We start from the raw sequence: 14937 nt of genomic DNA on the forward strand, positions 1-14937 counted from the left end.
CAGGTTCTATGAGGATGTGAAGTTTGGAACTATGGTAGCCAACTTGCAACCTTCACAAAGACATACTGAAGAAGACAGATGGCAGGAGAAAAAGCCAGAATCTATGATGACACTGTTGCACTAACTGCCTACTCACTGCCAGACATAAAACAAAACAAAACAAAACAAAACAAAACAAAAACAAGAAACATTATTGTGGTTTTAAGCCATTGTCATCTGGTTTCCTATTACTTACAACCAAACTCAGCCTAACTTACATAGGGCACCACGGGGAGAAACAAACAAACAAAAAAAGGAAAAAGTCTGATCTGTTTGTTTCACCTGGCTCCTTCTAGCTGCCATAACTTTCCCTCAGTCTCCATACCCAAGTCTGGCTACAGTAAAACTAGTATCTTGATACTTTAAGAAATTGAGAAGTACAGAGCACTGAGCAAGCAATACCAATTCAAGAAAAGCTTAAAAGTATAATAGCCGGCTCAGTTTTTAATAGTGAAATATTAAATTGTTCTAGAAATAGCCTAAAAATGTTATTCTATATATTTTCTAGTCCAAATTCTCCCACTGTCTAATTGGTAAGAAGGTCACCACAATGAAATCCAACAGTCTCAGCACTGAACTTGTTGGAGTCTGTTTCTTTTATTACAGTCTTATATATCAGTTTCCAAATTGATGAGAGAAAGCCAAAATTCCACCTTTTTAAGTCTAAGCTACAAAAACAAAAAGTCAAAAAATATTTCCCCGACCCACCTCCCACTGTAATCCTTATGACACTTAAAAACACTTAAATTTGAACTTTCTTGAGTGATGGAAATAGGTGGGATAGCAATAATTATTGTGGTAGATGTAAAATATGCTTGTATATCTATACTTATTCCTTGATTGGGTTTTATGACTATATACCTTTGTCACAATTGCCCTCCTGAATCTTGACCAGTGTTGGTTTATCAATACCTTTCATAAAATTTTTGCCAAGAACTGAGTATAGTACTCAAGATATAGTCAGACGAGCACAGACTAGACGTGGCATCTTGTCCTTCCTATTTTAGATGCCATCTAGGTTTCGCTAAGAAGTAACATTAGCTCTTCGAAAGCAAGTGATTCAGTGTTTGTAGGCAATTAACACCTATGGGTTCTGAATCTAATTTCAAAATTTTAAATGTATTTCTGTAAATCTATTCTTGTTAATTTGGCCCCAGTTCTTTCTAGATCATTCCAGACTCCAGTTTCTTTTTTTTTTTTAAATAGTAAGATTTTATTTATTCATTCATGAAAGACATAGAGAGAGAGAGAGGCAGAGACATAGGCAAAGGGAGAAGCAGGCTCCATGCAGGAAGCCCAATGTGGGACTCGATCCCAGGACTCCAGGATTACGCCCTGAGCTGAAGACAGATGCTCAACCACTGAGCCACGCAGGCATCCCCAGACTCCCAATTTCTATTTTATATATATTGGCTCTTCCATTTTAGCTTTGTGACATCTGTAATTTGGTGTGCATGTTTTTGTTTATAGTATTTTGGAGACCATAAAGAATAGGTCATAAACATTTTTACAGTGTGATCCTGTTTTTATTTAAAATACTTACAACATTATCCTTTGATGGACACTTAGATTGTTTCCATATCCTGGCTATAGTAAATAATGCTACAATAAATGTAGAAATGCAGATTATCTCTTTGATATCTTGTTTTCATTTCCTTTGGATATATGTCTAGAGGTGAAAGTCCTGGATCATTTGGTAGTTTTATTTTTAGTTTTTTGAGGAACCTCCATAATGTTTTCTATAGAGGCCGCAGCAATTTACATTCCCATCAACACTGTACAAGGATTCCCTTTCCTCCATATCCTTGCCAGTATTTGTTTTCTCTTGTCTTTTTGATGACAACCACACTAACAGGTCTGAGGTTATACACTCTGATCCTATTGTAAATGGAATTGTTTTCTTAATTTATCTTAATGATAGTTCATTTTTAGTGTATAGAAATGCAACTGATATACATATAGATAGATATAGATATATAGATAAAGATTTATTTAAAAGATCTTATTTATTTATTCATGAGAGAGAGGGAGAGGCAGAGACACAGGCAGAGGGAGAAGCAGGCTCCATGCAGGAAGCCCGACGTGGGACTCGATCCCCGGGGTCTCCAGGATCACGCCCTGGGCTGAAGGCGGATCACACCCTGGGCTGAAGGCGGTGCTAAATCCCTGAGCCACCCAGGCATTCCTATATATTGATTTTTTTTTATGCTGCAAATTTACTGAATTCATCTACTGTTTCTAATAGTTTTTTTGGTTGAGTCTTTAGAGTTTTCTATATATATTATCATGTCATCTGAAAAGAGAGACAATTTTATTTCTTCCTTTCTGACATTCTAAATGTACTTCGTGCCACTGGACTGTACGCTTAAAACTGGTTAAAATGGTAACTTCTGTCACGTATATTTTAACCAGTTAGAAACAATAAGAGCAGCCCCCCTGCAGTACTAAGAACTTAGAGCTTTTAGATTCATGAGAACCTTCACATGTAAAGCTAATATACTGGGGAGGCGCCCCGAATTCATCAGATTTGGGGTTTACCTTGTGTTTTCAGAGCTCCTGTGAACCTTGGGGGCTGAGGTGTGAGGCGGCCCTGCCTATGCGGCCGAGCAGGTTCCAGGAACGACTCCACAACCCGCCGCCCACCGCGCCCGAGAAGGCACCAGCCGGATTCGGGGCGGACACCGGCTGCCGCCCCGCAGCCGCCTTTAAAGCCGGGGAGATGCACAGTCTTCCAATCAAAGGGCCCCGGCGAGAGCTCCGAAGACAGAGCCAATCGCAAGACGCCCATTCCCTCTTGTCCCGCCCTCCCCTGCTTCCTACTGGCGGGTTTCAAACCCACAGGAGCCAATCAGAGCGAGCAGACGCGTTATGCCCCAGCCGTAGCTGCAGGCGCGGGCTTTGAAAAAAAAAACTGTCGCGGAGCCGTCATGGTGCCACCGGGGCCATCCGCAGCCGCCCGTGAGTATGACCAGGAGTCCCTGCGTCTTGCAGGCGCTCCAGCAAGGGCGGGGAAGAAGGGAGGCCACCCAGTCAGTTCTTTCTGCGGGAGGTGGCCGTCCGCTCGCGTGCCTGCCTCAGTCTCCCCCTGGGCGTTTTCCAGTCCAGGGGACGCTGACGCGAGCCCAGACGCCGGCCCTGGTAGAGGAGAGTAGATGCGGGGCCAGATGCCTCACAGGCATCCTCCCCGTAATTCCTGCAGCCGCTCTGCAAAGAGATGTCGTTGTCACCTCGTTTAGGTGGAAAACCTGATACCCTCCCTTGCTCCGGTCGCACATCCAGAAGAAAGCCATGCGCTCTTGCCACCCAGATTTGGCTACAGGCAGAGCCTGGGTGTGGTCATTTGTGCTGCGGCCTGAACTTTGACAGCTGCTTAGAGGCGGGGTCTGACCCTAACTGGGGGCACTGGAAGTTGATGGTTAAATCTGCACCAAGAACTGAGGGTCCTGGGTTCCCTGACCAGGTAAATGTACAGGGAGCCTTTAGCTTGCCTTTCAAAATACAATTCAGATGCCAACCACCTCCCAAATGCACTCAGTGTTTTGATAGTTTCAGTAACTCCTAATACCTGTTGACTGTCTGCTAGGACCTGGGCATTGTTCTAGGCCTTTTACATAATAGCACTTAGAGACGGGCGTTTCTTTCTTTCTTTTCTTTTTTTTTTTTTTTTTTTTTTAAGATTTTATTTATTTGACAGAGACATGGAGATAGACAGGGAGAGCACAAGCAGGGGGAGCAGCAGGCAGAGGGACAGGGAGAAGCAGGCTCCCTCCTGGGCAGGGAGCCCAACACCTGGCTGATCCCAGGACTCTGAGATCATGACCTGAGCCGAAGGCAGACATTTAACCAACTGAGGCACCCCAAGATGGAAATTTCTGTCTCCATTTTATAGGTTCAGCAGCAGCGAGGTTTGCTAACTTGCTAGAAACCACAGCGTTGGGATTCCAGCTGGGTGTCTTAGCACCTGATCTCTATACTGCCTGGCAAAGGGTAAAATGCATAATCCTCAAAGCTGTCTCCTAGGAATGCATCAGAGCCAGATATTAAAACACACAGCACCTCAGTTTAGGTGAAATTAAGAATAGTTTTGCACCTCTATTATCTTTTTGTGTGTGTGTGTCCATTATTGACTTTAGACTTTTCCAACCACCTATTCTTCATTTTAGACTTTTCCAACCACCTATTCTTCTCTCTCAGTTCCTGCCTCCGAACTCCTGTAATTTTCTTTGACCCTTTCTTATGGTACCCAGGTTTTGCCTTATATTGTAATTATTCTTGTGTTTATTTTATCTCCCCTAGTAAATTGAAACTTTCTGAAGACAGAAATACTGCATTTTCATCCCCTCACAAATGCCTTGCTTAGAAAGTTACCATGTAATAGATGTTTGCCATGAACCACCTAACCTGGCCTATTTTGTCTGTAGGCCCAAAGGAAACCCTGTAAGGGTTTGTGGCAAAAACCATCATCCCTGTCAAAAAAAATATATAACTACTAAGACCAGGCCAGGGCACCTGGGTGGCTCCATCAGTTAGGCACTGGACTCTTGATTTCAGCTCAGATCTTGATCTCAGAGTCGTGAGTTCAAACCTCATGTTGGGATCCATACTGGGCATGGAGCCTACTTAAAAACAAGTTCAAAATCAAAAAATATATATTTAAAAAAGACCAAGACTGGTTCACCAACTCAGGTGAGCCAGTAACAGATTTCTTCATGCAGTGCATATGTTGTAGCTGAGAATGGTGGCTGTAAGTAAGGGTTCTGGGGTTGGACAAACATGGTTTCAGATCCCAGCTTTGCTACATATCAGCTAGGCATCTCATTTACCCTCTTTAGATTTCAGACTGTAAAAAACCTTGTGATGAGGATTAAAGAAAAATAATGTAAATATGAAGAACTTAGTATAGGACATGGCACACAAATGATACTGTTGATATAGACATTAACTTAGAGGCAAATTTGTGGATCTAGGGACTTATAATATGGTCCAATGCCAAAATCATTACCAATAAGTGCCATCTTTTAGAATATAGATGAACTGGTTAAAAATCTCCATCTAAAGTCCTGTTGTTTGTTTGCTTGCCTATCTTGCAGAAGAGCGACAGAGAAAGCTCCAGGAGTACCTAGCAGCCAAAGGAAAACTGAAGTGCCAAACCACCAAGTGAGTTTGTTTCACACAGTTACGCAAGTTTGGTTACCCTCGCTGCAACTAGCAATTTAAAGCCTTTCAAAACATAGCCCTATTGTTTGCAGTGTACTCAGCCTGCGTTGACATCCTATGATCCCTCAAAAAAGGGTATATTAGTCCAGACATGACAAAAACCCCTGGGCAGCCCAAGCACTATTATTGTGACAGTTTCTGTAGGAAGGGGGAGAAGGTCCACAGCATTGCCTACTGGAAACTTTCCCTGACCCTGCTTTTTCTTTCCTGGGAAAGTGATTCTTGTGAAGGCTAGAAAGAGTTCAGGAGTTGAATGATGCTGGTTCTGTTTGTCCTTAGTAAGGCAGGAGAGCCAGTTCTAGTCAGTCTTCCCTAGCTGCACACCATCATCCTCCAGCCTGACAGTGCTCTTTGGTCATTCTCTTAGCATTTACTCTTGAGGTGGACAGATTATGACTAATTCACTTTTATCTTTTGTCAACAGCTTGCCATTGTAGTGGTGTTATTAGTCCCTCTTGTTTTAGTCTTGATGTATTTTTCTCCCCAGATGTTGCTAAATTTTTATTTGGAAGTGAATTTTTACAAAGTTAGTTTTGGCCTTGTATTTTAGTTTCCTTTTACTCTGGGACTTCACTCAACTCTAGTTCCTTGATTAAATAAATCTAATTCATTTGTCCAACAAATCCTTATTTAATACCTCTACTATATCAATCACTCTTGGTTCTGGAGATATGGTACTTAAAAAGACAGAGAGGTACCTTCCCCTCCAGGGTTTATATTCAAGATACAGGAAACTAACAGCAAGTCATGATCAAAGTCCCTATTAGGCTGGCAATTATTTTTGATTCATGCATATTGAATCCTTCTAAATACTCCTCTACTTTCCTAACCTTTTTTGCATTTTCTGTCTCACTGGCTAGATTTTATATATGCCTCTGGTTTTTATTTTTTTAATATTCAGGGGTAAATAATGAATATTCACGGTGAAAGATACTTAAAACAAGGAAATTTTTCAAAGGAGCTGTTACCTTACTTGACATTGTATCTCTAGAGGAGCCTGGCACATTGCCATGTTCAAGGAATGATGTTTGAATGAACAACACTATGCAAATATGAAGAAAACACATATATTTCATTAACCTTGTTAGAGTACTGTATTTATGCATAGGACATCTCTGAAAGAATCACAAAAAAATGGGAGAGTGGTGTGGTCACTGAGGAGTAGAATAGCAGGCATAAGAAAGGGATAATAAGAAGACTTTATTGCATATAATTTTGAATTATTTTACTATATACAGAAATTCCAGTTATTTATAATTCTAATTATAATAAATTTTAATCACTATACTTCCCAAACCTTACTGATCATTCTGTACTAAGAATTAATCTTATTTTATCTTTTATAGGCCTTATCTAAAAGCCAAGAGTAATCGTCTGAATCCTCCACCTTCTAAATCTGTAAGTAGAAATAAGTCTTTTAAAAAAAGTATTATTTTGTGGGTGCCTGGGTGCCTGACTCTTGATTTTGGTTCAGGTCATAATCTCAAAGTTGTGAGATCAAGCCCCACATCGGGCTCTCCCCTAGCGTAGAGTCTGCTTAAGATGTACCTGAGTCCAGCCCTCCCCCTTCTCTCTCTCTCTCTCTCTCTCTCTCTCTCTAAAATAAGTAAATAAAATAAATCTTTAAAAAATAATCATCATCATTTTGGGGACACCTGGGTGACTCAGTCAGTTGAGCGACCGACTCATGATTTCGGCTTAGGTCATGATCTCAGGGTCCTGGGATCCAGCTCCACATCAGGCTCTGTGCTCAGCAGCATCTGCTTGAGATTGTGCCTCTTCCTCTCCCTCTGCCCCTCCCCCACTCACCGCATGCATTCTCTCTCTAAATAAATAAAATCTTTAAAACTAATAATCATCATTTTGGATGATTAATGATAAAAATAATAAAGATGTTTGCAACCTAAAGACTATGTTATGCAAAGATATTTCTCATAAATAAAAAACATTTGGTTTAGTAAGAGATAGAATCACTTTTTGAAAAGTATAGCATGTTATAGTTCAGCTTTATTAACCAAAAAAATCCTCAGGTGTACATTGGTCCTCTTAATAACTAACACTAATTGAGTACATGCTATGTGTAGCACTTTTCTGACTTAACATAAACTCATTGAGTCCTTATAACTTTATAAGGTAAGTACTTAGTAGCCCCATATTACAGATGAGGGACCTAACTCACAGAAACATTAAGTAACTTCCCAAGGTCACATAGTTCTTACATGATAGAGTGAGAGCCTATGGTCTTAACCACTTTGGTACTGCCATGAAGTTAAATGGCTCGGTAGCCATTAAAAGGGAACACCTATATTAGATCTTCCAAGCTGCTTAACAAGATAGCTTCCTCAACAGTTCAATTCAGCTAGATTATGGATAGAGTGGTAAAGGATCCTCACATTTTCAAGGTTTAAATGGGAAAAACTAGTCTTCTGAAAGGCTACATATAACATAATTGACACTGTGAAGGATAGAAAATGAATATAAGGCAAAATTAGTACATCATGATGTGAACAGTTGAGAATCACTAGGTTAAACTTCTACTTTATGCAGATTGAATTAGTGTAGCATGCAAGTCTTAGAGGAAAAATCTCCTGGGAAAAAAAAACTGTCCACATTCAGAGTTCCCAGAGGCTTCTCTAGAAGCTGACAATACTGATTTTCAGTAAATCATCTCTTATGTGAGGTGATGCCTACCTATCTTTTTTACCCAATTGTGAAGATAAAAATTAAGGGGGAAAGGCAATTATGGAATAGGAGAAACTAAAAGGACTAGGCAAATAATAGTCATCATTTATATGACAGAATTTATAAAAAACTTATAAAACATTTTCATACCTAATTGTAATAGCTAACATTTGAGTACTTATCATCCAGATACTGGACAAGACACTTTACACACAGTATCTCAATATTCAAAACAACCCTGTAAGAAGAGTGGCCTTACGATTTAATGCCCAGATACTTTTGAGATTAAAGGGGGAAACTTGTTGGGCCAATAGCCATAAATAAAAACTATCTTTTGAAAACCAGAATGTTATGACACCCTTCCTAGAAGATAAATATCATTATTGTTATTCCCATTTTACAGATGAGAAGACTGAGGCTAAAGGAGATTGAGTACTTTGCCAAAATTACACAGCCATTAAGGGTTAGAGCCAGGACTTGAACAAAGCTTTTCTGGCATACTCTTACCGCAGTATTACTACTTAAAGGAACACATAATGTTTTTCATCTTCTGTTCCTATCTGGCAGTTTAACATATTGAACCAAGATTTGAAAGGATTCCTTGGGGCCATGCTCTTAAGTTTATTGAGAAACTGTAAAGCATAATTGTTAAAAAATACCTAGGTCCAAATCCTAACTCCTTCATTTTCTAGTTAAATGACTTTGGGCAAGTTATTTAACTTTATCTGTAAAATGGAAATAAGAGGTGGTATCTCATAGAGCTGTTCAAAGGGATTGAGTTAGTGCATATTGAAATACATTTAGAAATGTCTACACACTGGACTGTATGATCCTCTGGAGGTGCATAAATATCTCCATTGGGTAAACATTTTAGTAGAATCAATTTCCAGATTTTCAACTTCCAATGCTTAAAATTGATTTGTTGTAGAATGTGCCTCACATACAGTTAATCCTTTCCCACATCCCTTGGCAATGTCATCCTTCTACCATTTCTATTAGTGCTCCTCAGCGGCAGGTGTCCTCTCCTCTCATCTTTGCATGCCCTTAGAGTCTGGTACAGTGCCTAGTATACATCCAGAAAACCTGTCTTGATTTAAATTCTAGTCATATCCTTTGTGCATTTTCTCTCTCCTCTGGCTTCATATGTCCAAAATAAAGTGACCCAATTCAGTTTGAATCAATTGTTCTTTCTTGTACATTCTTGGATTTTTTTTTTTTTAATCATTTTGATCCATCAATTCTGAGGTGAGTTATCAGAAATGAGGAGCTGGAGACTGAAGTTCTAGCTCCAGCCCTGCCTATGCCTGACCTTTCCTTCTTAAATGGAGGGGCTCAATTCCAACCCAAGGAGCACTCAGCTGGCTCAGTCAGTAGAGCATGCAACTCTTGATCTTGATTTGTAGGTTTGAGCCCCATGTTGAGTATAGAGATTACTTAAAAGTAAAATCTTAAAAAAAAATAATAATGATGATAATAAAATAAAATTCCAGCCTTAATGGTCTGTATTTGCATATTGATTGCAGGCTATTTTGTTAGCCAGATGACTTTTGTAAGCATAGTGTTTCTTGTAAGCATTTAGTACTTAAAACTGAAGGACAGGACCGTTTCTACCACTTAAATAAATTAGCAAGGTCAGGCTGATCTCAAAGGAATAAAAACTGAACAAAAGAGAAAAATACCTGCAAGTCTTATATATGATAAGAACCTATACTACCCAGGATATATAAAGAACCCTTGTAGCTCAACAATTAAAAGACAAATAACCCAACTTTAAAATAGACAAAGAAAAATAGTAATATAATAATAATAATAATAATAATTTAAAAATGGACAAAAGATCTGAATAAACATTTCTCCAAAGATATACAGGTGGCCAATAAGGGCATGAAAAGATGCTCCATATCATTACCCATCAAGGAAATGCAAATAAAAACCACAATGAAATACCACTTCATACCCACTAGGATGGTTATAATCAAAAAAAGACAGATAACAAGGATTGGGGAAGATGTGGAGAAATTAGAGTCTTATACAATGTTGGTGGGAATGTAAAATGCTACAGCCACTTTGGAAAACAGTCTAGCAGTTCCTCGAAGTTAAGCAGAATTACCATATGATCCAGCAATTCCACTCCTAGGTATATATCCAAGAGAACTGAAAAAAATCTGCTCCCATAAAAGCTTATAACAAATGTTCATAGCAACATAATTCATAATAGCCAAAAAGTGGAAACAATTCAAATGCCCATCAGTCAATGTGTAGATAACCAAAATATGGTATATCCATGAAATGGAATATTTATTCAGCCATAAAAAGTAATGAAATGCATGTATGCAGACAAGGAGTTTACAAGAATTTGTACTTGTCACTCAAATTTGCTTTGAACCTAAAACTGCTCTAAAAAAATAAAGTTTATTATTGAAAAATTGTGGTGAAGATTGACACATGCTGCAATATGAATGAGCCTCAAGAACATTCTGCTACATGAAAGAAGCCAGACACAAAAGGCCCATATTATATGATTCCATTCATATGAAATGTCTAGAACAGCCAAATCTGTAGAGGCAGAAAGTAGATTAGTGGTTGCCACTGTTTGTGGGGAGAAGGAAATGAGTGGCTTCTATCAGGTATGGGATTTCTTTCTGGGGTGATGAAAATATTCTGAATCTAGAGAGTGGTGATGGTTATACAACCTTGTGAATATACTAAAACTCACTGACTTAGACATTTTAATGATGAATTCTATGGGATGCAAATTATATCTCAATTTAAATAAAAAGAACAACTAATGAATAGCACATGTTTGGAAACTTTGATACCATCATCCCTGCCTCTTCACTAAGCAATAATGGAATGATCAGAGGTGGATGTAAACGTTAGGACTCAAGGAGTAACCCAGCTTTAACCATGGTAACCATGTAACCATCCATCTCCTTGCCTCCCACTTCCAACCCTGCCCCATCCCACCCCCAGTAACACTGCTGTACATTTACCATTCTAGAGCGAACATCTCTGCCCTTAATGTCAAATAGTTCTGATTATAGACTTTCTTTATATGTTCACAAAGTTTACATAGTAATTCTCAAGAATATTACCAAATCAAAAGTAAAGAGTGGTAACTCTAGCACTCCCATATCTTCCCCTGGACATATATAATCTATAAATCTCTGCCAAATTCTCCTTTCTAAATACTTGCTCTCAGGGACACCTAGGTGGCTCAGTGGTTGAGCATCTGCCTTTGGCTCAGGTCATGATCCCAGGGTCCTGGGATTGAGTCCCACATCAGGCTCCCCAAAGGGAGTCTACTCCCTCTGCCTGTATCTCTGCCTCTCTCTGTGTGTCTCTCATGAATAAATAAATAAAATCTTTTAAAAATAATAATAAATAGGGATCCCTGGGTGGCTCAGTGGTTTAGCATCTGCTTTCATCCCAGGGCATGATCCTGGGGACCCGGGATCGAGTCCCACGTCCCTGCATGGAGCCTGCTTCTCCCTCTGCCTGTGTCTCTGCCTCTCTGTTTCTCTCTGTGTCTCTCATGAATAAATAAATAAATAAATCTTTAAAAAATAATAAAAATAATAATAATAATAAATAAGTAAATACTTGTTCTCAGTGCAAATGCTCCAGAATCCACAGTGGCTTGCTCTAATTATTTCCCATATCAATTATAAATTCCTATCCCTAGTTTTCTAAGTTCTCTATGACCTAGTCCTACCTTTCTTATCCAAGATAAAATCACATAACTAAAATATTTACTTGATAATAATGTAGAATCTAACCTTAAAACCGTGTCCCGGCTTTAAAAATTTGACTAACTTTCTACTAAGATGTTAGATTTTATTGAAAACTGTTCTAAAGTATCTTAGGCCTCCCAGCATCTACCACCTATCATTGCACTGATCTCCAGAGACAAGACAAAGGTTCTTGTGTGACAATGACCTTTACAAAAACAGTGTTGTTTAAAAAAGAAAAGAAGAAGAAAAAATTAGTGGAGCAATACACAGTACTACTAGGAGGCACTTGGGAGATACCTCAACAGAAGTTTATTATGTATCTATCTTCCCAGAGTCCCTCCCTAGAAGGACACTTGATCTGGAACATAATGGAGCATTCAGCAAGTACTTGTTCAACTGAGGCAAATTTATTTTTTAAATAGCAATTTTTGGATGTTCACTGTATCTCTGCTTAATTCTATCAAGCTTAAATATTCTGGTATATTCTGATTACAGTTCAAGTTTTCAAGATCATCTAGGGGCATCTGAGTGGCTCAGTCATTTGAGCATCTGACTTTTAGTTTCAGCTCAGGTCATGATCTCATGGTCAGGAGATCAAGCCTTGGTCTGGCTCTACACTCTGCACTCAGTGGGGAGTCTGCTTGAAATTCTCTCCCTCTGCCCCTCCCCCCACCCACTCATGCTCACTCTCTAAATTAAATAAATAAATTTTAAGTCATCAATGAGCATTTATTTTCTCAGATTCAGCTTTCTTAAATTCTAAATAAAATAATTTTTTTTATTTTTTAGTAATTTTTTATTTTAAAAATAGTGAGCTATTGTGATGAATTTACTTTTTTATGTTTCTCTTTGTCTTTTTAGAATATAATACCCAAAAAGGATGTTACCAATCATGTTGCTTTGCCTATCAAAGCTACAAGACCCATCAGCATTAAGCTCCAGCCCAGACCTGGCAATCTTATGGGATCCCAGAAGTCAAAGTTGGAGCCACCAAAACTTCTGGGTAGAAGGCTGACTTCAGGATGTGTTTCTTCTAACTCGAACTGTAAGCCTTCCAGCAAAGGCCAACAGCATAAAGCTGTATCATCCACTACTGAAGAATTATCTAGAAAAACCATGGGATCACTTAATATGCAAGAATTGAAAACTGCAAAGCAGCAAGTAGCAGATCAAGGAAATACTAAATATGCAGACTCTGTGAACAGTAACCATATTGAAAATGAACCCTTGGATAGCTTTCTAAAAGAGATGAACAAAGAGAACTTGCCCCAAACTTTACCAGACTCTGAAACGAAGCCAAATCCTGAATTATGGGCCATAGGTAAGCCAAAGACTAACTCTTATAATCAAGTCAAGAGCAGTTTGGCTCCTAAACAAGCCTTGGGCAAAGGTTCAGGAAATAGTGCTGTTCTGAAAGACAGAGTTAATAAACAGTTTGTTGGAAAAACACAAATTAGGACACCACCAGTAAAGTCACAGCAACTCTCAAGAGGAACAAATCTTGCAAGACCAGGAGAAAAACTCCCAAAGACAGTTCCGTCTCATAATGTTCAGACCCTTGGTAGGACTCAGGCATCAAAAAAAACAGTGGTCAAGGACATAAAGGATATAAAGGTTAATAGAGATAACTCTGAAAGACCAAATGAAAGTAAGGTACAGTCACACACTGTTACTGAACAGAAAGTAAAACAAACCAAACCCTGGACATGCCCCAGTGTGCTTCGGGGAGGCTTTAACAACAGACATCCAAACATTAAGCAAGATCAGAAATCCACTCAACCTTGTTCCAAAACTCAGACGTCATGTGCACCACAAAAATCAAAACGCACAAGCCAAAGGCCTAATTTGGCAGTTGGCAGTTTTAATTCAGTCATTCCAAGCACCCCTGTCATAACAGCAAATGGAACCAGTGGTAATAAATGCCGCAACAGCTATGAACAAAAAGCACAGACTTTGGACTCCAAGTTGAAAAAGACTCTTCCCCAGAACCACTTTCTTAATAAGACAGCTCCCAAAACTCAAGCTGGTAACAAAACTATAAATGGAGGAAGAGTCCCAAATGGGACCCAGACCAATCCAAATATTAAGAAGATCACAGCAGAGGATCGAAGGTACTTTGTCTAATTCCATAGTTTTGCAATTTAAGATTAGGCAAACTGAGAATCAGGAATACTCAATCAGGAGATAGGCTTCTGTAAATAATGGATTCTGAGTAATTTTTAGCTACAACCCTGAAAAAGAGAAGATTGGAAGCAAATATAACAAATATTAAGACTTGATAGAGCTGGGTAGTACATACATGTGTTAGAAATTATTTTCTGTAATTTTCTGTATGCTTGAAATAATTTATTTTTTTAGTATATGTGCTGCCGAAGCGAAAAATAATTTATTTTTAAAAAGAAATTGAAACAATGGTTGAGTGAGGAATAGGGGTTGAAGATGTAGACTACTCATTCAAGAAACACCCTGCAGGGACTGAAGAGCAGTGCAAGAGGCCAAATGGGAGGAGCTAGAACACTGAATTTACAAAGCTAGCACGTGGGGAGCTGGTAGTCGTTGTTAAGCAGATCAGTGGTTAAATTCAGAAAAGCTATCAGGGAAGAAGGAACAGGAAACTTCCATGAGTGTGAGCAGGCCGTTTTGGAACGTAAGCTAAGACAAAGAGGAGCAATGAGTTCACATCCAGAGTTCAAATGGTAGAAATCAGGATCTCAGGGTACTGGGAGTTAACATTAACACCCATGTAGCTGGAAACCAAGCCAAGGGATTTCACACTGTCTGCCTGCACAGGACCTGATATAGTCTCATAATGCAGTGAACCTCCCAGAAGAAGCACTTGTGTACACTTGGTTGGAGTAGAAAATAAGGAGATTCCCGACAAAGGTGAAATGAACATGGAAAATGAGATGGTAGCCAAAAGGTATATAGCAGGATGAAGTGAGGGCAGGATTTATTCCCTGAATACAGCCCTGCACACCACCAATAAGCTCTCTGCCCTCCTGAAGAGACAGAAAATAAACAGTTTAATTTAGGGTGAAGTGATTGAGAGAATGAGGCTGAGTTGACTTCTTGAGATAGATGGGTCAGGGAAATACTTTCAACAGTGACATCTGGTCTAGGAAAAGATAGTGACAAAAAAAAGGATGAGCCTTCTGAGCAAAGAGAAAACTGAGTACAAGACCTCAAGCTGGTGAATGAGGAAGTCAGGGTGTCTCCCCTGGAGCTCATAGTCTAGACCAGATAAGGGATGATGGGTCTTTAAGAC

General features: G+C 39.2%; 1 protein-coding gene and 1 long non-coding RNA gene across 6 annotated transcripts in view; one reads left to right on the forward strand and one right to left on the reverse strand.

The window, feature by feature from the left end:
* The window catches only part of LOC140601381 (uncharacterized), a 61502-nt gene extending 58753 nt beyond the window's left edge, over nucleotides 1-2749 (reverse strand). Inside the window, exon 1 of the long non-coding RNA XR_012004387.1 lies at nucleotides 2578-2749. This is a non-coding gene — a long non-coding RNA (uncharacterized lncRNA). The remainder of the gene's footprint in view (nucleotides 1-2577) is intronic.
* Nucleotides 2750-2850: 101 nt separating this feature from the next.
* The window catches only part of CKAP2L (cytoskeleton associated protein 2 like), a 31848-nt gene continuing 19761 nt past the window's right edge, over nucleotides 2851-14937 (forward strand). For 4 of the 5 annotated variants that reach the window (XM_072770190.1, XM_072770188.1, XM_072770186.1 and 1 more), the window contains exons 1-4: nucleotides 2851-2997; nucleotides 5130-5196; nucleotides 6603-6654; nucleotides 12534-13783. In XM_072770190.1, the coding sequence (XP_072626291.1) occupies nucleotides 2967-2997; nucleotides 5130-5196; nucleotides 6603-6654; nucleotides 12534-13783 (1400 nt within the window). In that variant the 5' untranslated portion in view covers nucleotides 2851-2966. The remainder of the gene's footprint in view (nucleotides 2998-5129; nucleotides 5197-6602; nucleotides 6655-12533; nucleotides 13784-14937) is intronic. The other variant, XM_072770187.1, reaches the window with a different exon arrangement.

The sequence above is a fragment of the Canis lupus genome, chromosome 12 (genome assembly GCF_048164855.1).
Source record: "Canis lupus baileyi chromosome 12, mCanLup2.hap1, whole genome shotgun sequence".
Classification (NCBI taxonomy): domain Eukaryota; kingdom Metazoa; phylum Chordata; class Mammalia; order Carnivora; family Canidae; genus Canis; species Canis lupus.